Source organism: Macaca mulatta, chromosome 3, assembly GCF_049350105.2.
Source record: "Macaca mulatta isolate MMU2019108-1 chromosome 3, T2T-MMU8v2.0, whole genome shotgun sequence".
In the NCBI taxonomy this organism is placed as follows: Eukaryota; Metazoa; Chordata; class Mammalia; order Primates; family Cercopithecidae; genus Macaca; species Macaca mulatta.
This window is the reverse complement of record NC_133408.1, coordinates 47,120,085-47,141,959: the sequence shown is the minus strand read 5'-3', so window position 1 is coordinate 47,141,959 and position 21,875 is coordinate 47,120,085. Positions and strand designations below refer to the sequence as shown.

General features: G+C 43.4%; 1 protein-coding gene and 1 long non-coding RNA gene across 9 annotated transcripts in view; one reads left to right on the top strand and one right to left on the bottom strand.

Moving 5' to 3' along the window:
* CYP3A43 (cytochrome P450 family 3 subfamily A member 43) overlaps window positions 1–16,062 on the bottom strand; it is a 45,320-nt gene extending 29,258 nt beyond the window's left edge. For 2 of the 8 annotated variants that reach the window (XM_028844981.2, XM_077995095.1), the window contains exons 1-3: window positions 15,614–16,061; window positions 11,396–14,092; window positions 2,124–2,217 (exon numbers count right to left, since the gene is read on the bottom strand). In XM_028844981.2, the coding sequence (XP_028700814.2) occupies window positions 2,124–2,217; window positions 11,396–11,466 (165 nt within the window). In that variant the 5' untranslated portion in view covers window positions 11,467–14,092; window positions 15,614–16,061. 8 annotated transcript variants of the gene reach the window in all.
* On the top strand, window positions 10,581–16,059 carry LOC144339718 (uncharacterized). The gene is made up of 2 exons (XR_013415075.1): window positions 10,581–10,954; window positions 14,938–16,059. It is a non-coding gene; the product is annotated as an uncharacterized LOC144339718 (long non-coding RNA).
* Window positions 16,063–21,875: the final 5,813 nt, after the last annotated feature.

The following is a 21,875-nucleotide window of genomic DNA, read 5'->3' as shown; positions in this document are numbered from 1 at the left end:
CAGTTAGAGGTTTTTTGTTTTGTTTTGTTTTGTTTTTTTTGAGATGGGGTCTCACTCTGCTGCCCAGGCTGGAGTGCAACGGTGTGATCTTGGCTCATTGCAGCCTCTGCCTTCTGGGTTCAAGCTCTTCTCCTGCCTCAGCCTCCCAAGTAGCTGGGATTATAGGGGCCCACCACCACACCCGACTATTTTTCGTATATTTAGTAGAAACAGGGTTTCACCATGTTGGCAAAGCTGGTTTTGAACTCCTGACCTTAGGTGATCCTCCTGCCTCGGCCTCCCAAAGTGCTGGGATTACAGGCGTGAGCCACCACGCCCAGCCAGGAATCTTATTCAGAGACCTCTTAAGGAAAAGGAGAGAAAATAGAGAAGATATTTGAAGTGGAGAATTTAAAGTCACTTTTAAATTTCCTCTAACTAGTGTAGATATTGAATGACTTACTTTTGTCTATGAACACTAAGCAACTTATTGTCTTTCTGATGTGCTTTCATTTCTGCATATGTTGTCTCTGCAATCTCATAAATCCCTGAATTATCACCACCATGGGAACATGAAGAAACTGAGGCTGAGGGAAAGTGAGTGTCTCAAGGGAATGTGCTATCTTTTATCTCCTCGTTCAGTATCCTTTTCATCTATCTCTTGTGTTCTTTCTAGAATTCTAGCTGAATTAGAAAGTCAAACACATCAGGGACCACTTTTAGTCTAGCAGATTTAAATAAAAGTCCAAGGCATTTTGTTGAGTGAGAAAATGAGTGAGTGGGCAAATGACAGAATGGACTCACTTTCCAGTTTTCCAGCTTAACACATAATAAGTGTGGGAAATGCCACCTCTAGATGTCAGACAGCACATTACAGTATTCACTCAGAGTTGTCACTTCTGACACTTAAAAACAAACCTTCCTGCTTCCTTGTTTCAGTTTTGATGTTCTCACTAGGCAACATATGGCCCAGGAAATGTGGATTTACTAAAGGATTGACCTGGGAAATATGAAGAGAAAATTATTGCTTTTTCAGAGGGTAAAAAAGGATGAAATTCTGAAGTGGTAATTTGGCAATGAAGGCCTCAGTTGGGAGAATTAGAATCTGAGAAACAGGCCTCAGGTCTGTAAGACAGAAAACTTGAGTCAGAGAGCAACCTATACATAGGTTTTCTTACTGGCCTTGTGGACATACACTTGTGACTTTCCATTTTGGCCCCAGGCCCTTGGTGGAGCAACAGACCAGGGTAACCACAAGGCTCAGTCAAAATTCATAGTCCATGAGACACGTATTACCTCCTGTTTAGATAATTAAATTTTGAATACGTTTGTCAAATTATTCCCTTTCTAGTTATTTTGTTAAGTAATTTTGCCTTTCTTTAAAAAAAAAAAAACAGAGCTCATTTTGTGGTTAAATATCTGAAGTTGACGGACAGCCACCATGTTGTCTTCAGTATAAGCACTCCCTGCTCAGGCTCACTCACAGGGTGCTGCCTTTGAGGAAAAGCAGCAGGAAAGTAGAACCTTCTAGTTCTTCCTCTCAAATCTGTAAAATACATCATGGGGAGAAGAAGCTGGAGCACAACTATGGAACTACCTGCAAGGAATTTAACAGTTCTTGACAGAATTCAAGTATGTGCGAATTATCCAGTGGTGAATAGCGCCTAAAGAACTGAATTTTCAAAGCTGTCCAGGAGGAAGGAAACAAAAGGCTACCAGAGCTCTTGCTACAAACAGCAAAGTTTGAGTCTGGTACACGACACTAACAAGCCACTACTGGGGCTCCCATTTCCCCATTTCTGTTTTTCTCTTAATACTAAGGACAACTGTACCTTCTCAGAAATCTGCACAGGGCAAAAGGAAAGTCCTCTTTACGGTTCGCAAAGTCTGAACATCAAGTCCTGAACTTCAAGTGCTGATCTCCCAGATATCTGTGCGGTTCAACTGAGGCAAACCCAAGCCCCCTGACCATTAACATGGAAGTCCTGGTGTACACCTGGCCATGCTCTGGGTAGGGCCTACACACCATTTCTGAAAGTGTAAAACACTGGCACTTCCTCCTGAGGAGGAACATTTTTACTGATAGGACTAAGCTTGGGTTTGCATTGATAAGAAGCAAAAGAGGGAGCTCAAATAACACTTACCCTAAGGTAGAACAAAATAGTTCCCAGGAAAGGCAGAGGGGTTGGCCCAGGAATTCCCAGCTTCTTAAAAAGTTTATGTGAATGAGTCCCATAACTATAAAATAAAAGAGAAAGCCAGGTTACAGAAACTGTAAATTTATAGATATGGGGCTGGCCAGACATTACCTTGGGAACTGGAATGTTCAAGGGAGGGAGGTAACATGGAGGCCATAAATAACAGAAATTCTAACAGCAAAAATTACATTTTGTAGCAGGATTTTAAGGAACCAGAGAGATCGATGGGGTTCAGGAGGATATTTATTAATTATTTAGGTACACCGGCCCAGTCGGATTAACATCCAAAGGACTGAGCCTTACTTTCTTCCAAGCCCGAGTCTCCAGGTGCTCCTGACTCTGCCTCCTGCCTTATTTTGGCCAAAGATGGGTAGATTGGCACATACGGGGATGGACATTCCTCAGGTGGGGCCTGAAAAACTGATTTTGGCTGAAGCTTCAGGGATTCCTGCAAGCTCTACTCTAGTCACATCCCAGAAGCTGACTAGTCTATGCACAGCCGAAACTAAGAGGACCATCTCCGGATAAGTAAATGTGGATACAATTTATAAGCCTAGTCATAATTCTGTCAATACTGATTGTTCTGTTGTTATGTTATTACTGCAAATGCTGCAAATGTCTATGCCCAGAGGAAGGTTTGCCATGCTCGTGTGTAGAGTAAGCACGTTTCTATTACATTCACTAATGTTGTTACCATTTCTGCCTACACTAAAAGGGAGAAATCTCTAGAAGGATGCTCACACTGTGTACACACTACCTGGGTAAGGAATACCATAGTTAAAACTCTACTGTATCATACCTACTATGAATGTACAGGAACCAAGTTAGGAACCTGCGCATACAACCAGACCACCTATTCAGTCTGTGACCCAGGAAATAATCAGCTATATGTATGTTCTGACCCTATGCTCTTACCCTATGAATTCTGGTTTGAGATACATATTAAATCAGATTGAGAAAAAGAAGGAGAGCTTACAACTCGAACTAAAGAAGACCTTCCCTTGTATAAAAGGCCTATTTCCTTGTATTTTGATGCCTACCATGCCACATATGCTCATAATCCTAAAAAACCAGAAGCAGTCTGCAATGGTTTGACACAAGAGAGGCTTAGCAACAGCAGTCCTAAACATCTATATGGAGAACCACAAATCGGATGCCCAGACTGTAACATTCAGTGGTCTACACTAACACAGCTCCAACACCTATATTCAGGAAAGACTGCTCTGCTAAGTAGTATGTCAACCAAACCAGATTGTGAGACAAGGACAAGCAATCCTTTAAATTTTACTGTCTTAAAGCCAGAACTACCTTTTTGGTCTACAGGACAGACAGCACTATTATGAATTGATAGACAAGCAGCAGGCCTTAAAGTTCCACTACTGATTATCAAAAAGACTAGAAGAACTCAAATGTGTCCAACCCTGCAATTCCGGGTCCATAAGTCATTCTATAAGCATTTTGATTAGCCAGTGCCTGAGCTTCCCCCATCAACCAAAAACTTATTTGCTCAACTAGCTGAAAACATAGTTGGCAGCTTAGGAATTTCCTCATGCTGTGTAAGTGGAGGAACTAATATGGGGGACCAGTGGCCATGGGAGGCAATGTCACAAGATCACTTCACTTACCCTACCAGTGAACCAACAGCCTCAGCCAGTGTTTGGTTGTTAAAAACCTCCATAATTGGAAAGTACTGTATTGCCCAGTAAGGAAAGGCTTTCACAGAGGCAGTAGGAGAAACAACCTGCTTAGGGCAACAGTATTATGATGAGACTAAAAACAAAACTCTATTGAAGAAATGCCCAGAACGACTCCTGCTTACCAGATGGAAACCCTTTCTCTTGATTCTCTACTGTAAGCCACATTTGGCATCAGCTAGAGGCTCCAAATGCTTAGAAAGCACCCTCTGGCCTATATTGGACCTGTGGAGCACGGGCATATCAGCAACTGCTGGCTAAATGGACAGGGGCTTGTGTGTTAGAAACAATCAAGCCATCCTTGTTTCTAATTCCTCTAAAGCAAGGGGAACTCTTAGAATATCCCGTTTATGATGAAAATGAAAGAAGAACTAGAAGAGGCATAATCACAAAAATAAACACAAATATCAAAAAAGATGTGGACATAGGAGACTGGAAAGATAATAAATGGTCTCCTGAAAGAATCATTAAATACTATAGGCCAGCTACCTAGGTGCAACACAAGTCATGGGGGTACCGTACCCCATCTATATGCTCAACTGTATCATAAGGTTGCAGGCAGTCCTTGAAATCATAACCAATAAAACATCAAGGGCACTAGATTTATTGGCAATACAAGCAACACAAATAAGAAATCTTGTATCTCAAAATAGGCTGGCTTTAGATGAACTCTTAGCCTCAGAAGGAAGAGTATGTGAAAAATTTAATTTAACCAAATGTTGCTTAGAAGTTGATGATAATGGTCAAGCTGTCATGAAAATCACAGCTAGAATGCGTGAGATGGCACGTGTTCCAGTTCAGACTTGGTCAGGGTGGCCCCCAGATTCCTTATTTGGAGGATGGTTGTCAGTCTTTGGAGAATTCAGAACACTCATTAGTGGGTTCTTACTTATTTTTGGCATTTGCCTCATCCTCCCTTGCCTTTTACCCCTGTTTATTAGGAGTATTCAGTCAACTACAGAGGCAATAGTAGCCCAACACACTACCGCGCAGTTGTGGCTTAACTAGATATCAGCTGCTGCCGGTAGAAGAAAAAGCTCAGCTCCGTGTTGAGGTGGCAAATAGTGGTGCTTTCTATTTTCACCTCTGTTATAAAAAGCACCAAAGGGGGGAATGGAACAGGAATTAAAAGAAATTAAAGAGCGTGTAAGAAGAAACTCAGTTGTATGTAAAAAACCCAACTTCCCCTGAAAAACAGAAAGAGCTGGAGTCTTTTAAAAACTAACTGCCTCTTTTTCTGAGTCTAGTGAGCCTTATCTCTCCTCCATTCCCAGGCATTGTGAAGACCCTGTTTCCCTAGCTGTGCAACTGCAAGGTCACTAGACAGATAAACTCAAGTTGCAAAACATGTGATTCCTTGAAAAGTAAGAAATGATGTAATGCATGTCTCAGTTGAATAACTGTATTTGTTTCTCGCTTCTATAGTATGCTTCCCTCTGCACAGATCTCCCCTCTCCCATGAAATGCTTAAAAGGTAACTTAATTCTTTGTTCAGGGCTCAGTCCTCTGGATGTTAATCCGACTGGGCTGGTGCACCTAAATAATTAATAAATATCCTCCTGAACCCCATCGGTCTCTCTGATTCCTTAAAATCCCACTACATTTCAATCCTCATCTTTTTTGCTGCCTCCTCTGTGAGACCCCAAAAAGTCACAATGATTAACTAAAAGCAGCTAAAATCTGCATGATCCCAGTGTTAGAGTGAATGCTTAATAAATGTTCCCAAATTTGAGTGCTCTTAAAAGGTTCAGGCTGGAATTCTTCCAGGGCATTTCATTCATGCATATCTATTTAGTTAATTGATTCTTTCCTGATTTGGAAATTCTCTTTCTAGGTGTATTAGTCCATTTTCACACTGCTATAAAGAACTATCTGATACTGGGTAATTTATGAAGAAAAGAGGTTTAATTGACTTACAGTTCTCCATGGCTAGGGAGGCCTCAGGAAACTTACAAACATGGTGGAAGGTGAAGGGGAAGCAAGGCATGTATTACATGGAGGCAGGAGAGAGAGAGAGACAGACAGAGAGAGAGAGAGAGAGAGAGAGAGAGAGAGAGAGAGGAGATGCCACACTTTTAAAACCATCAGATCTTGTGAGAACTCATTCACTATCATGAGAACAGCATGGGTGAAACCACCCCCACGATCCAATCCCTCCCACCAGGTCCCTTCCTTGACACATGGGGATTACAATTCAAGACGAGATTTGACTGGGGACACAGAGCCAAACCATATCACTAGGCAAAAAAGGTGAGGTGTTTTTTTTTTTTCCATCTTTTGAACTGATAATGCATTTGTGCATCACTACATCCATTGAATTACAGAGGGTCACTGAGACCCTTTGGTGACACTGTCTTTCTTGTTTTCTCAGAGCTGTTTATGCTTTTTCTTCTCTCTAAACTCTGACCTTGTTTTAGGATCTGGCCATTCTTAAATATTCCTGCACAGAGAAGCTTTGGAAGAATCATAGTGTTCTTATTTCTACAGAATGGCTTCCATTGGTTTCATAGAAATGTGAGCACCTTCCAGCTACATGCAAATCTCTGTGGCCAGATGATTTGATTTATATAAACTACAGTAAATGTGATTGACCTGTCTGTTCTCTGAATGGCACTATGCAGAGGAACCAATGACTAAAGAATAAATTTCAAGGCTGTTCCTCCTCTTGTGCAATCTGGCCCTCCAACTGGTGATCCTTACTTGATAAACACAATGCCAGTCGTGTTCACTTTTTTTTTTTTTCTCAAAATGATCAGTCACACAGCAGTCAGTTTACTGCTTCTGTACATCAACTACCTCTGCAGGAAAACTCATTAAGTCTGGTGCTCCTTATGGCAGGCCTGCCTGAAACTCATCTTTGATGGGTTATGTGTGAACTCCATCAATTGCAGGTTCTGGATCCTTGCAGAACTTCCCACTCTGGTGTTACTGAGGGATGGAAGACCGGAGGAAAAAGAGAGGCTGCATCCCACCAATTTAACCATGCAGCTGCTGGTGCCACAAAGTAGGCCCTATAAAGGTAAATTAGGAAAGTGTGGCTGAAAACTATGGTGTGCATAAATAGTTTTAAATGTCCTATATGTGCTTTCAGCTGAAAGAGAGGCCTTCCAAAATTCAGGAACATTTCTGTTGATAGAAAAGATGCACTGTGCTACATAGCATAAGTAACCATAAAATATTCCAGACAGTTGAATTAGAAACTTGATTTCTCTTCTTTGTAGGTTAGCTTTTCTTAGATCCTATTTGGTACAAATAAATAAATCTTATAAAATGTGATAAAGCTGAAAAACTGCATGAAGAGAATGTGTTTGAAGGACCCCACAGTGGCACCTTGGCCAGGCCCAGCTGTGAGCTTGGTTCCCTCTGTGGGGATCTTTTCCTACTCATACATCACAAATAGCCCCTTGGGTTGGCGCTGTGGCTCACACCTGTAATCCCAGGACAAGGCAGGTGGATCACGAGGTCAGGAGTTCAAGACCAGCCTGGTCAACATGGTGAAACCCTGTCTCTACTAAAAATACAAAAATTAGCTGGACATGGTGGCACGCGCCTATAGTCCCAGCTACTCAGCAGGCTGAGGCAGGAGAATCACTTGAACCTGGGTGGCAGAAGTTGCAGTGAGCCGAGATTGCACCACTGCACTCCAGACTGGGTGATAGAGTGAGACTCTGTCTCAAAGAAAAAAGAAAAATAAGGACACCTCTCTACCTGCTCCATGAGGCCAGGAATCTCATCGCCAATGAAGGATGTATCCTCTGGTACTAGAACTTAAAGGGCAGCAAATATTTAAAATCCAAATTGGTTTTAAAGTCTCCTGTCTTTTCAGACTGTTAGCACATTTCATATGAGGGGAGAAAGAAATCTCTTTGCTGATGCTAAGCTCCCAGAGACTGGAAGGACAATGTGACAGAAAAGAAGAGAGTGTTGAGATTTCCTCTAGATCTCCTCTGCTCTAAAATTTCATCATCTAGAAGTAAATTGTGGCCAGGTGTGGTAGCTCATGCCTGTAATTCCAGCACTTTGGGAGGCTGAGATGGGTGGATCACCTGAGGTCAGGGAGTTTGAGACCAGTCTGGGCAACAAGATGAAACCCCCTTATCTACTAAAAGTATAATAATTAGCCAGGTGTGGTGATGCATGCCTGTAATCCCAGCTACTCAGGAGGCTATGGCAGGAGAATTGCTTGAACTCAGGAGGTGGAGGTTGCAGTGAGCTGAGATCGTGGGGCTGCACTCTAGCCTGGACAACAGAGTAAGATTTCATCTCAAAAAAAAAAAAAAAAAAAAAAAGAAGAAGTAAATTGTTGTGCATGTTACAGGGTGGAGGATTGAGTTTCAGGACAGAGGGCATTTCCAGGCCAGGGGAACAGAAAGGAGAGAAGAGCTGAGTTTAAGCCTCCCATGAAATCTGGGGTGCCCTGTGGTGCCTTAAGTAAATGATGCCCCGTGGGTGAATGGGAGTGGGGAAGAAACCATTTATGCCTATCATGAATGAGCAATCTTTCTACATATCTCTATATCTCTTTCCATAGACACAGAATACAGAAGTGAAGGTAATGAGATAAGACCTCCTAGAGTCTCCCTTCTTCCTCCAAAATGCCTGGAGCTAAAGAAGTAGGTGAGGTTCCCACTGAACATGATTTCCAGTTGTTTATAATCCATTATCTGCCCATGGTAAATTCTGGTTGATTAGTCCAGGTAGATCAAAACTCATAGTCAATCATAAAGTATCCCCAGGATTGAATGATGTCAGCAAACACTCTCAGTAACAGAAATTGGAAGTTGAATGAAGAGAGGGTGGATAATGTTTATTTACTCCTTCAATGGATCTGTGTAACATCTGTAGGGTCAAGAGAACATTCCTCTATGGAGGTTTGGTACTTGAGTCTGAGAAATGAACTGACAGTGGATCATTTAATAGGAGATAATCCTTATAAATTTATCTCATGCATGTGCATGGAAGCCTTGAAAGATATGATATTCAAAGAATGGCCTGATGATTGAAGCTTAAATAGCATTCTGAAATACAAAACTGTAGCATCTTCTGATGGGAAGTGGGTAACACAAGATATGAGACAGTGAAGGGAGAAAAAACATGATAAACAAAAATCATTTTATTATAATGTCTGTCAGGCATCAGTGCTCCAAAGAATAAGTATTCTCAACCTTTAGTCTTCCTTCCTGTGAGTTAATATTCTTTTTTTTGTTTGTTTGAGACAAAGTTGCCCAGGCTAGAGTGCAATGGCACAATCTCAGCTCAATGCAACCTCTGCATCCCGGGTTCAGGCGATGCTCCTGCCTCAGCCTCCCAAGTAGCTGGGATTACAGGTGCCTGCCACCATACCCAGCTAATTTTTGTATATTTAGTAGAGACAGGGTTTCACCATGTTGACCAGGCTGGTCTTGAACTTCTGACCTCAGGTGATCCACCCACCTCAGCCTCCCAAAGTGCTGGAATTACAGGTGTGAGCCACCATGCCTGGCCTTGCTAATATTCTTTTTGATGAGATTATAGGGAGGGGGCTCAAGACCATGGCTTTTTTTTAGGAGGTCCTTCCTTTAGGTATGAGAACTTCAGAGAAAGCCCCTCCCTGTATTTTAGGAGAAATAGCAGGGTTGGGAGACAGGAGAACGTAAGAGTTACCTTCTGAAGCCTTTCTGAGACCTTTCAATCTCCTTTGGTTCAAAGTCCTCAACATGCCAAAGTGTCATATTTTGGGGTTTCATTTTTGGAACCCCAATATACCCCTGTCATAAATGTACATACTAAAGCTGAGTTGGTGCTAGTGGAGACGACAATTGAATTGGTAGCTGAGTCGCAAGGGATCACATTAAACCAGTCTGAACCAGTCTCACATTCCTAGCAATGTCAATCCAGTTAAACAGCTGTGCCTTATTTCAGGAGGTGGTGTTGCAGCTGTGCTGTCATGAAAGTTAGGTCTGTATATGGTGCAGTTAAACAGGTACTTAATAAAAGGTTGTTCTACCAAAGCAAAAGAAGACCAAAAGTTAATCATTTAGCAGACTAGTTTCTGAGTTCACAGGGCAGCCAGATAAAAAGATTTCTAGATGGTTTTGAAACAACTCCAATTGGAGTAGAGGCAGGCAATGTTGATCTGACAGATTTTTCTCTCCTATAGCTTATTGGGGCCAGATCTGAAAGACTTTAAGTTGTTGCAATTTCTCTGGAGTCTGCTCTATCACAAAGAATTCTGCAAAAATCACAACCCTTCCTGCCTTTTTGGACCAAACCAATGTATTTCTTAAATGTATTTGATATCTCATGCCTTCCTACAAGTATAAAACCAAGCTGCACCCTGACCACCTTGGGTACCTGTTCTCAAGACCTCCTGAAGGCTGTGTCATGGGTCATGGCCACTCATATTTGGCCCAGAATAAATCTCTTCAGGTATTGTACAGAGTTTGGCTCTTTTTGTTGGCAGCATGAATTACTCTTTCTCTATTGCAATTCCCCTGACTTGATGAATGGGCTCTGTCTAGGCAGGGGGCAAGGTGAATCCTTTGGGTGGTTACAATTAAAATCCATACACAATTTTACATGCATATGCACTGGAGGCCCACAATATATGAGACTAAAATAAGGACTGAATGATTAAAGCTTAAATAGCGTTGTGAACTAAAAACGGGGGAGCAGCTTCTGATAGGGAGTTGCTGACACAAGTTATGGGAGGGTGAGGGGAGAAAACGCATGATGAACACATGTTATTTTATTATGGAGATAAAGTCTCTCAGGTAGCAGTGCTCCAAAGAATAAGTATTATCAAACTTTTTCTCCTTTCCTGTGAGTTAGTCTTCTGATTGATGAGATTATTTGGAGAGGCTCAAGACAATTGCATTCTTTTTGGAAGATCTTCCCTTAGTCAGATAAGAGAACTTCAGAGCAAGCCCAACCCTGCACTTTCAGGAGGGAAAGAATGGGGGATGGGTCGACAGAAGAAAGTCAGAAGTTCTGAAGGAATTTGTGAAATCTTTCAGTCTTCTTGAGTCCAAAGTACTCAGCATGACAAAGTTTCATTTTTTTTTTTTTTTTGAGAAGGAGTCTTGCTCTGTTGCCCAGGCTGGAGTGCAATGGTGTGATCTCGGCTCACTGAAACCTCTGCCTCCTGGGTTCAAGCGATTCTCCTGCCTCAGCCTCCTGAGTAGCTGGGAGTACAGGCGTGTGCCACCATGCCCAGCTAAATTTTGTATTTTTAGTAGAGACGGGGTTTCACCATGTTGGTCAGGCTGGTCTTGAACTCCTGACCTCATGATTGGCCTGCCTTCACCTCCCAAGTGCTGAGATTTCAGGCGTGAGCCACGACGCCCAGCCTAAGTTTTATATTTTCAAATGTTGTATTAAGAGCTCTAACAGATTAATAATATTTTATGTGTTCATAGCATTTGGCACTTAGGTAACCTCCCCTCCATTATCTCTTTTATTTTCAAAACAAATAAGAAAAAGATGGGCCCAATTAGCACTTCAGGTCTTAGAGTTAAGAGCAGACATGCCTGCATAGTTACTCACATATAGAGGAGTACCAAGCTGGTAGCCACGAGAACCCATGTTTCCATGGCAAAGTTTGGAATGAGATCCATCACCAGTTTTCTTTTTCAACTCTGTCTTCTGAGTTTTTCTTTCAGCTGTGTGCTGCTCTTTGCTGGGCTGTGCACACACAGTTTGCTTTCTCTACCCAGAGGTGATTCAGTTAATGTTAACAGGGATATTTATGTGCTGGGGAAGGAGGTGGGTCTACAGCTGCAGCCAGTAGGAAAGCCACTTATGTTACTCCTCGTGTGGAGGGATTTGGGTACCCTTTTCAAACTGACAATTGGCAAATAATTATGGCTGTCCTTATTTTGGCCTCCTTTGATTTCCTATTCTGTGAACAATCAATCAGTAAACAAATCAATCGCTGCTATTGGTAAGCCCAAAGGTTATAGATTCTCAGAAACCTAAAGAAAAATACTTCTGCAAGAACATCTGCCCAGCAACTGCCTGTCGAACCTCAAACTGATGTCAGCTTTGTTATTGATCTTTATAGCCAAGGATAATCATTCCAAAACAAATATGTAATTCTCCTCATTACTTTTTTAAACTTTGTCTTACTTTACCTACCTGAATATGCACAGAGTCTACCCTGGCACACATGTTCCCATTGCAATGCTTTATTCCCAAATAAAAATAATTATTTTTGGAAAACCCATCTCTATTTGTTATCTAGGTTGTCAAATTATGCCTCCAGGTTAACAGACAAGAAGGACTCCCTGTGCCTCAAAAGCAAAAACAAACCCAAGAGGCCATGGCAGGTTTAGGTGATGGTCATGTTCTCTGTGTTCTTAGTAAGTGTTGCAAAACCTATTTTTCTGTAGCCAAGTCAAAGAACATTTTCTGAAAAAATCTGTACCTGGGAATTTTCCAACTGCTCACCAACAGATCATGTGGTAAGAACTAACTGGCCACCTTGAAATAGCCAATTAAGAGACATGTGACTTGGGGCTTAAAGGCTGTCCAATCAAGACTCTGTTCTTAACTCCTCTTCCCTGCCCTGTGGTTTTTAACTTTATAGCTCTCCACCTCCAAGGCTGCATCTTCTCAATCTGCAGACTGTGTTTTGTAGAAAATGAAGCTCTCCTTCTGTCCTCCACAGATCCCACAGTCTTTGCTAGTATTTCTTGGTGATGAGGAAGGGATCAAAATTGGCTCCCAAGATCTTCTACTTTGTGCCATCTGGACTAATCAATGCATTGGCACCAGCAAGAGTGCTCTAAGCTCAGTTATCTTCCTGGCCTGGCTGTTTTATGGAAAAATCAGTAAATCCTCTCACATCCAAGATCTCCCATTTAGGATAAGGTCTTGAGGTCTTTATTTTTTTTTCAGGGAACCTGCCCTTCTGGCTCTATGGCTACCCACTTTTGGGGTACGCTTGCACTTGGAGGGGCATGCTCATGTTTCCTGGGGTGCATTCATGCTGCATCAAGCAAGCTCATGCTTCACAGGATACTCCATGCTTCAGTGTTGCAAGGACCATCACACTTTATTTGCCCTTGAAGGGACTCCTTCCTAAGGTGAGGGCTATGCATAACCTAGGTTCTAAGGCCATGGTCTCTAAGGGCTGCCATCAGGTAATCCGGTGGCTCTGTCTCTGACCAATCACTGTCAGGTACTCTGGAAGTTTTTCAAGTTTAAAATTTAAAGGTAAAGGCTCGATAGAAAGGGATGTGAGAGATACATCTAAATTGAACTCTGAAGCATGCAATGAGGACAAGAGGAGTCTGGATGTCTCAAAGACAATAAAAGGCTTTCTTTCAATCTGCATTTTTGAAAGTTTCAAACACAATTGGGACTTTAGCTATGTTTTAATAGGAGACTAACCTGAAGACTTAACCCATGTCTCAGAAAATCTGAAAAACTCGAAGACCCTAAAATGGAGAGTCCTATATCTTCCTGCTGCCCCATTTGTGTTCTACCTCCACTTTTCTCTTTTTACCACCACTGTCTTTGTCTGGAACATTGCAGGGACCGGGCAACTTGGTACTAGCAGGGGCCATTGAGCCCCTCTCCCTCCTCCATGATGACTGAAAACTGGATGGGTCTCTCATGAGTTTTGGACTTTCCACTTGATTGACAGCTGTCAGTTTTGTTCAACTAGTTGTTCTCACTCCTGGATAAAAGGGAGTGAAAGAAAGTCTCTTTCTTTGAGACTTACTGTTTCTTAAGAATGGAGAATCACTCTGTATTTCTCCTCCATGAACATATGAATGAGTATGTACGCTATTTCTCCCATTAATCTCCTTTGTGGGTGATTTTTTTAAGCAAACCTTCAGAGGAGAAAGGACAAACATTTTTCTTGGCCTCTGCAGTTCTGTCCCTGTGCGCAGGATACCAAAGCCATTCTGTTCTTTCAGAAGCCTCAGTGAAGGGAGCCCAAGCACTGGTAAGTCAGCAGAAAAGTAAGAATTTCTTTTTCTTTTTTTTTTTTTTTTGACAGAGTCTCACTTTATTACCCAGGCTGGAGTGTAGTGGTATGATCTCAGCTCACTGCAATCTCTACCTCCTGGGCTCAAGTGGTCCTTCTATCTCAGCCTCCCAAGTAGCTGGCACACGCCACCATGTCTGGCTGAGAAAAGTAAGAATTTCTTTCCAGTCAGGCTCCTGGCCTTTCATTCTGGGAGATCCACTTGGGCAGATGTCAAGAATTGCTCTTTGTCTCCTCTGCAAAATCTTAATAAATAGAAGAAAAGGATTTGTGTGACTAGTACTGGGTGCAACAACTCTAGGGTACTGTCTAGTACTTTCTCTTATGAATAATCACGTTGTTCGATCCCTTTTTCCTCTAGAAACAGTCTTTTCCTTTGTTCCTGTATTTCTGTGTTGTTCTGTCATAAAAAGGGCTACAGGAGTGTAGAACATGGGCCTGAAACCCCTATAAACCCACTTGTTGGAGCTGGCTCTGCAGACTGAGCAGCTGGTGCTTCTGAAGAGCACACCTGTTGTTCTACACATGTCCAGTGCTCGGGGGAGTTTCTCTTAAGAAGCCCCATCCCTGTGGGTATTTTGCTTTCCTAACCCTTGTGGCTTGGTCAGTCCTGGGAAAGTCTAATCCCAGGAGAACCTACCCAGTGCCACATATCAACAGGCCTGGATTTACTGGTTTTGGTGTCACTCAAAAGGGTAACTTCAGTTTTTAAAAAAATCAAAGCCTAGATAAAGTGTTTATAAGGGATAGGTCCTCAGGTAAAATAGACTGACTTCTTTTTCAGAACTATTAATAGTACAGCCAAATATTAAAATGCTTTCTTTGGCTAGGTGAGGACGCTCACGCCTGTAATTCCAGCACTTTGGGAGGCTGAAGCAGGTGAATAACTTAAGGCCAAGAGTTCAATATCAGCCTGGCCAACATGATGAAACCCCATGACTATTAAAAATACAAACATTAGCTGGGCGTGGTGGTGCATGCCTGTAATCCCAGCTACTGGGGTGGCTGAGGTGATCAAGAGGATCACTTGAGCCTGAGAGGCAGAGGTTGCAGTGAGCCGATATCACACCACTGCACTCCAGCCTGGGAGACAGAAATAGACTGTTTCAAAAAAGAAAAAACAAAAACAAAAACAAAAACGTTCATCACCCTATCTGAGAGCTCCATCCTTAATTCAGTAATCGAATCAAGAAATTTCCATAAAAAGATAAGAAAATTATGGAGAAGACATCACAATAAGATTAACGGATCCTTGGGGTGTTGCTTTTATGGCCTAAAACCTCTGGCCAGTGGCACCTCTGCCCAAGTTTTCTTGGACTTACGGGGCTTGTTCTACCTACTGGGATTGGCAGGCTGCATTCAGCCCATGCTACCAGCCTGGATCCCATGACTGCCAAGGGTGAGTCAGGAATGGAGCCAAGAGGGGTGTGTGAGCAAATGTGGGGTCAGGCCACTGCACAGGCAGACACTGCAGCTGCTGCAGTGGCAGGCAACTCTGGGTGCTGGCATGGGCACTGGCTCTCTGTGAGGCTGTGGCTGGACCAGGTGCACAGCGAGTAGTTTCCCCAGCTAGAACTGGGGGATGCAGTGGTGCCTGCAAGCTTGGAGACACCAGGCACTGCAGGATACCAAAGAGTCACAACCCTGTTTTGGGGAGCTCCCAGGTCTGGCTCCCGAGGGACTGCAGCTCTTTTCTCCTTCTCTTTGCCTGCAACATGGTGAACAAGGGGCATGTTTCAGCCCTGTTTGTGTTATAGCTCTTTTACCTCTGCCATTCAGTGGGTCCTGAGTTCTTGTCCTTCGACCAGGAAGAATGAGGTATGCAGACAGGTGCAGGGTAAGCAAGGTGAAGAGGAGCATTATTGAGCAATAGAACAGCTCACAGGAGACCAACAGAGGGTAGCTGCTTTCCACAGTCAGGGTGTCCCGATGAGTGTTCAGCTCCTGGCAGAGAAGAGACCCTGGATTGGAAGGCTCCTCTCTGCAGGTAGGTCATCCTGTCATCTCTGCAGCTCTCAGCAGAGAGGAGGTTTTGGAGTGGGTTGCTCCTCTCTGCAGCTGCTAGTCTGCATGTCTCTGCAGGTCTCTGAGGCTCTCAGCAGAGAGGAGGCCCTAGAGTGGGTAGCCCCTCTCTGCTGCTGGTTGTCTAAATGTCTTCTGCTATCAGTAGAGAGAGTAGTTCATCTCTGTAGCTGCTCTTCCTGATGTCTGTTCAGCTCTAGCTGAGCCTGGGGCTTTTATGGGCCCTAGAGGGGAGGAAGTGTGCACTGATTGGTCCTTGGGAAGCCATGGGAGGGCTGGAAAAAGAATCACAAGTTCCCACTCTGGTCAGTGGGACTGGCAGCCCAGCCCCCAGCCTTCAGGCCCTCCCTGACCTGAAGGTGGGGCCTCACTGAGGACACACCTCCTTCTACCCAGGAATCTGTCTGCCTCCTGCTTCCATTCATGGCACCAGGGCTCAGCCTGACTTTGCTCTGAGATTTGAGAGGGTGCTGACAGCAGGGAGAAGCCAGGGAGCAGGAGCAGGCACTTTGGATCCTGTGAGGGTAGGGGGCCTCCCTCGGCCCCCAAGAGTACAGGGATGCCTGAATCTGCAGCTGGTGGGTGGCTGCAGCTGTTCAGGGTAGGGGGGATGGGGGGTGAGGAAAGTTGGGGGTGGGTGGTAGGGGTTGGGTTGGGGAGAACTTCTGCCTGCTCCATGGAGCTGGAGGCCTGGTCTGCAGCTGTGGTTTGGGTGGCTGCTGCAGCACCCAGGGAGCTCCTGCCCCAACTTGGAAGGGGCAGGGCTCCATGGAGTGTGCAGCCCCGCCTGCCACCCTGTTGCAGCTGGCATGATGGCAGTGGCAGGCTGTCTGGAGCAGCCACTGCCATCAATAACCTTTGTACACTTGTTCCCAGTTATAGAATTTATGCAAATAGATCTATAAAAATAAATGTACTGACCACTTTAGGACAAATATTAGGGAGACCACAAAAAACTTTGCAGGACAACCAGAGTTTCTAAATTTCTTAGCTTAAATGGTTTTAACAAAATGCTCAAGTTTTATACAGTTAATTGCTACAGTCTGTAACTAAAACCTATATTACAGTAGTTCAATGCATACAACTGACAGATAAGTCAATTTTGTAACCTTGCCTTTCATGACAAGTCTTTTGACTTTTGTTTTTTGGCTCTTTTATTACTTAAAAATGATTTTGAGGATTGATGAATGCCTTCCCACCTCTATTCCTGTCTGGCCTAGAACATATAAATCAGTTATTAGTCTTTTGGTTTTAAGTCCTTTGGCCGTAAGAGCCCCATGGAGGGACAGGGTGGACTTGGGGCAGACAGCCACACCATCACAGCAATGATGAGACCAAATAAAAGTTTGCCATTGATGTTGGCTCTGGAAAATCTTGGCCCAAATAAAGGAGAATGTAAACCAAAAACAAAATCCCAAGCCCCCTCCACCAACTAAACAGACTCCCTGTTAGCTAAGTGGACGCCAGAGGAACCCAAAAAACTGAATTCCAGGGCATGGTGAAAAGGGAGGTCCAGCATGCCTCATTATACTCCCTTCTTTGCTTATTGTCATTAGACTTTCTTTCCCAAAGGTGAAAGAGAAAGCAGCCCCTTCAAAAGATTCCACACCAATAATGTCAGTTATGAGCTTATCCTCCCAGGTACAGAGTAAAGATAAGACGAGATTAATCCTTCCCTCACCATTCCCTGAGAGATCTATTTCCTCCATTACTTTTTCTTTAAATGTTCACCTTATCATATGACAAGGCACTAACTAAAGTCTCACAAGTATGTAATCATTCATCTCATAGCAGCCCCTCCCCATTTTTAAAGGAAAATGTATCAATATTAAATCTCTGAGAACCTCTTTGGAAAGAAAACCGGCCACAGATGCATGTGTAACTTACATTTTTCTTGGGCAGGCACTCAAGCTGGCTCAATAATCCTCGGTGACTGAGAGTTATGCCTCAGTCACTCATTTTGGTGAAGGTTGAGATGACAAAAGCCCTTATGGACTCGAACCTCTTAAGACTAACTCCCCTGTGAGCCGGCATGGTCAGACAAAGCAGAGAATGCTGCTTGCTACTTCATGTCTTAAGCCCTAGCCTTTTTGACTAGCTGCCAGATGTGAACCAACAATCAGGCCCCCAGGTAACAGAGACCAGAGAGAGATGTTCTCACTTGGCAGCAAAGCCAATTTCTCAGGACATACAATAGACAAAAGAAAGATCTCATTTGATTTTTGTCTGAGAGATACACTGCAAAGTTTGTCTAAACAGATGCTGGTCTGCTGAGAATTATGAAGTTGCTGGTCTGCTGAGAATTATGAATTCACTAGTCTGTTGGGTAGGCTTAAATGACAGGCTTTTAAAAAGACCTCATGCCTGTGTTCTGCCCTACAATTCTCCTCTTTCTGACAAATGACAAAAAGACGAAGGAAAACAAAGACCATCTCTGAAGGGGCAGGGACCAGAAATGCAGAACACTCATAGCAAAAATAAAAACACTAGACGTTGTATACCAAGAACAAGTTTACAAAAAGGTTTTCTATTGCTAATCTAGTTTGGAAAGAAACATGAGACAAGTAGTGATATTACCTCTTGTTCAACCTGGTTCCACAGGCAGGGATACAGGAGACAGACTGGGTAAGAATTCCTACCTTTCTCCAGCTTCGTCAGGTCTCAGGGTCTCTCAACGGTAGCTTCAGAAGGGGCAGAGTGATTTTATTTCCTAGTTGTCTCATCAAAACTGTAGGAGGTGGAGAGAGAAAACTTCAGTTCCTCATCTAGAGGCTTAATATTTGAGTCTGAGAACCTGACAATGGATTGATAAACAGCAACTGTCATCTCAGTTACTTGGGAGGCTGAGGTGGGAGGATGATTTAAGCCCAGGTGTTCTAGGCTGCAGTAAGCTATGACTGCATCACTGCACTCCAGCCTGGGTTACAGAGCCAGACTCGTGTCTCAAAAAAAAAAGTGCATACACATGTATGAAATGCATACACACTGGAGACTCACAATATATAGACTAAAATAAGGACCAGGTGGTTGAAGCTTAAATAGCGTTGTGACTTACTAAACATTTAAGGGCTTCTGGTGGGGAATTGGTGACACAAGCTGTGGAAGGATAAGGGGACAAAATGCATGATGAACAAAGGTTATTTTATTATGGAGATAAAGTGTGTCAGATAGCAGTGCTCCAAAGAATAAGTATTATCAGCTTTCTACTTCTTTCCTGTAAGTTAATATTCTGTTTGATGATATTATTTGGAGGTGCTAAAGACAACTGCATTCTTTCTGGCAGGTCTTTCCTTAGTCAGATAAAGGAACTTCAGAGAAAGCCCCTCTCTGTACTTTTGGAGGGAAAGTAGGGGAGGCAGGAGAAGGTCAGAGAGACCTTAGTTCTGAGGCCATTTCTGAGATCCTCCAGTCTCCTTTAGTTCAAAGTACTCAGCTTGCCACAGTGCCCTGTTTTCAAGTGTTTTGTTATGAGCCCCAACAGATCAATAATGATAATTTATGTTTGTGGCATTCAATGCTTAAGCAACTTCCCCTCCATTATGTCTTTCATCTTCAAAACAAATAAGAAAAATAGGCCTGATTAGCACTAAAAGTCTAAAGTTACAGAGCAGATGGCCTGGACAGTTATTCACAGGTAGAGGAGCACCAGGCTGGTAGTTGGGAGAACCCACATATCCATGGCAAAGTTTGGAATGAGATCCATCGCCAGTTTTCTTTTTCAAATCTGTCTTCTGAGTTTTTCTTTCAGCTGTGTGCTGCTTTTTGCTGGGCTGTGCATGTAGAGCTTTCTTTCTCTGCCTAGAGGTGATTTAATTAAGGTTAACAGGAATATTTATGTGCTGGGGAATGAGGTGGGTCCACAGCTGTAGCCAGTAGAAAAGCCACCTATGCTCCTCCTCATGTGGAGGGATTGGGATGCCCTTCTCACATTCACAGTTGGAGAAGAATTATGACCACCCTTATTTTGACCTCCTTTGACTTTATATTGTGTGATATCAGTAAACTAATTGGTATTTGATAAGCCCCAAGAGTTATAGATTCTTATGAGAAACTCATGTGAAGTCATTGGCATTCAATCTCTAACCGGCCCTTATCTTCATGGCTGCCTTCATCCCAAAATACTTCAAATCCATGAAAATAATCCACACATACACATCTTTACCCAGGAAGTTTCCACTGCCTAGAATTTCTCTATATTCCCTAGAAGACTCCTACTCATCCTTTCAAACCCAGATCAGATAGATTTCTTTTTAAGTTTTTATTTATTTATGTTTCTTTTCTTTGAAACAATATATCTATATTAGCCTGTTCATGCATTTCTCTAAAGAAGTACCTGAGTCTGGGTAGTTTATAAAGAAAACAGGTTTAATTGGCTCACGATTCTGCAGGCTACACAGGAAGTAAGACTGGGGAGGCCTCAGGAAACTTACAATCATGGTGCAAGGTGAAAAGGAAGAAGGCACGTCTTATATTGACCAGAGAAGGAGGGGGGAGAGAGAGAAGAGGGAGGCGCTACACACTTTTAAACAACCAGATCTCATGAGAACTCACTCACTATCATGAGAACAGCAAGGGATAAGTCTGACCCCATGACACCCAATCACCTCCCACCAGACCCCTCCTCCAACATTGAGGATTACAATTCGACATGAGATGTAGGTGGGGACACAAATCCAAACCAAATCAACACCCATATAATAATTTATTTTATTTATTTTTTTGAGACAGAGTCTCACTCTGTTGCCCAGGCTAGAGTGCAGTGGCACAATCATAACTCACTGTAACCTCAAACTCCCAGGCTCAAGTGATCCTCCTGCCTTAGTCTCTGGAGTAACTGAGGATACAGGTATGCATCAGCACACCTAGCTAATTTTCTAATTTTCTTTTTTTCTTTTTCTTTCTTTCTTTCTTTTTTTTTTTTCTGTAGAGACTGTGTGTCTCACTATGTTTCCGAGGCCGGTCTCAAATTCCTGGCTTGAAGTGATCCTCTGGCTTTGGACTCCCAAAGTGCTGGGATTACCGGGGCAAGCCACTGCACCAAGCCCAGACCTCTTCTATTAGAGGCTTTCTCTGATTTAGGAATCAGACATGACTGCTTTCTCCTCTGGGCAACTTATTTCCCCCTCCCATGGTTCTATTATTGTCTTTCCTCCTCTCCAGCACCGTGCTGGTTTCCACACATGAGTGGTGGTGATCCCTTACCAGAGCATGAGCTTCTTAAGGACAGTTTGGGTATTATCACCACTGTGTCTGTAGGCCCTAGCTGAGTCCTTTACACAGAGTGGGCATCCAGAAAGGTTTGTTGAGTTTCGTTGGGTTAGATTGCTGCATATTGCAAAACTTTTCCTGGGACTCTTTCCCTAGGACTCTGGTGACCAAGCCACTTTCCTGAATGCAGCAAGAGCTTTTGGCTGGGCCTTGGCTGCCATTCCTGTACATTCAGAATGATCCACCATGATTCTGTTGTCAAGATGGCCTGTGATGGAGACACAGGGAAGGAGAAAATGAAGATGATGGCTTCAGTGAGAAGCAGCATATTGTGCTGCTTCCTGTGCACTCCCTCAAATGGTTCTGCAGAAGGTGGAAAGCTAGAGAAGCTCCTGACCAAAGAATGCCCCTCTTTCTGGAAATAATGCATGTCTGGGAACAATGGGTGTGAAAGGAGAGAGAGGAGGAGGAGAACAATTGCCTGGATTGCCAGGTGGACTCCAACCACCTTAGCCACCAGGGATGTGGCTGCTGTCACTACAAGCAGCACATACAACATCAAGGACTCCAATAAGATGATTTGAGCTTCTTCTTTGGGGTAGTAGGGGTCAGAACAGACAAATTCTGCTTTCTGAAGAGTGAAATATTTACCCCAGGAGCTGTTAAGGATGAGACCTGCAACAGCAGTGCTGTCATCTGAGAGCCCCTCTATGCCTGCTTGCCGGAAGAGATCCTAAGGCTGAGCCTTGGGAAATGGCATTGGCTCATTATCATCACTGACCCACGTTCTGTGTCTCC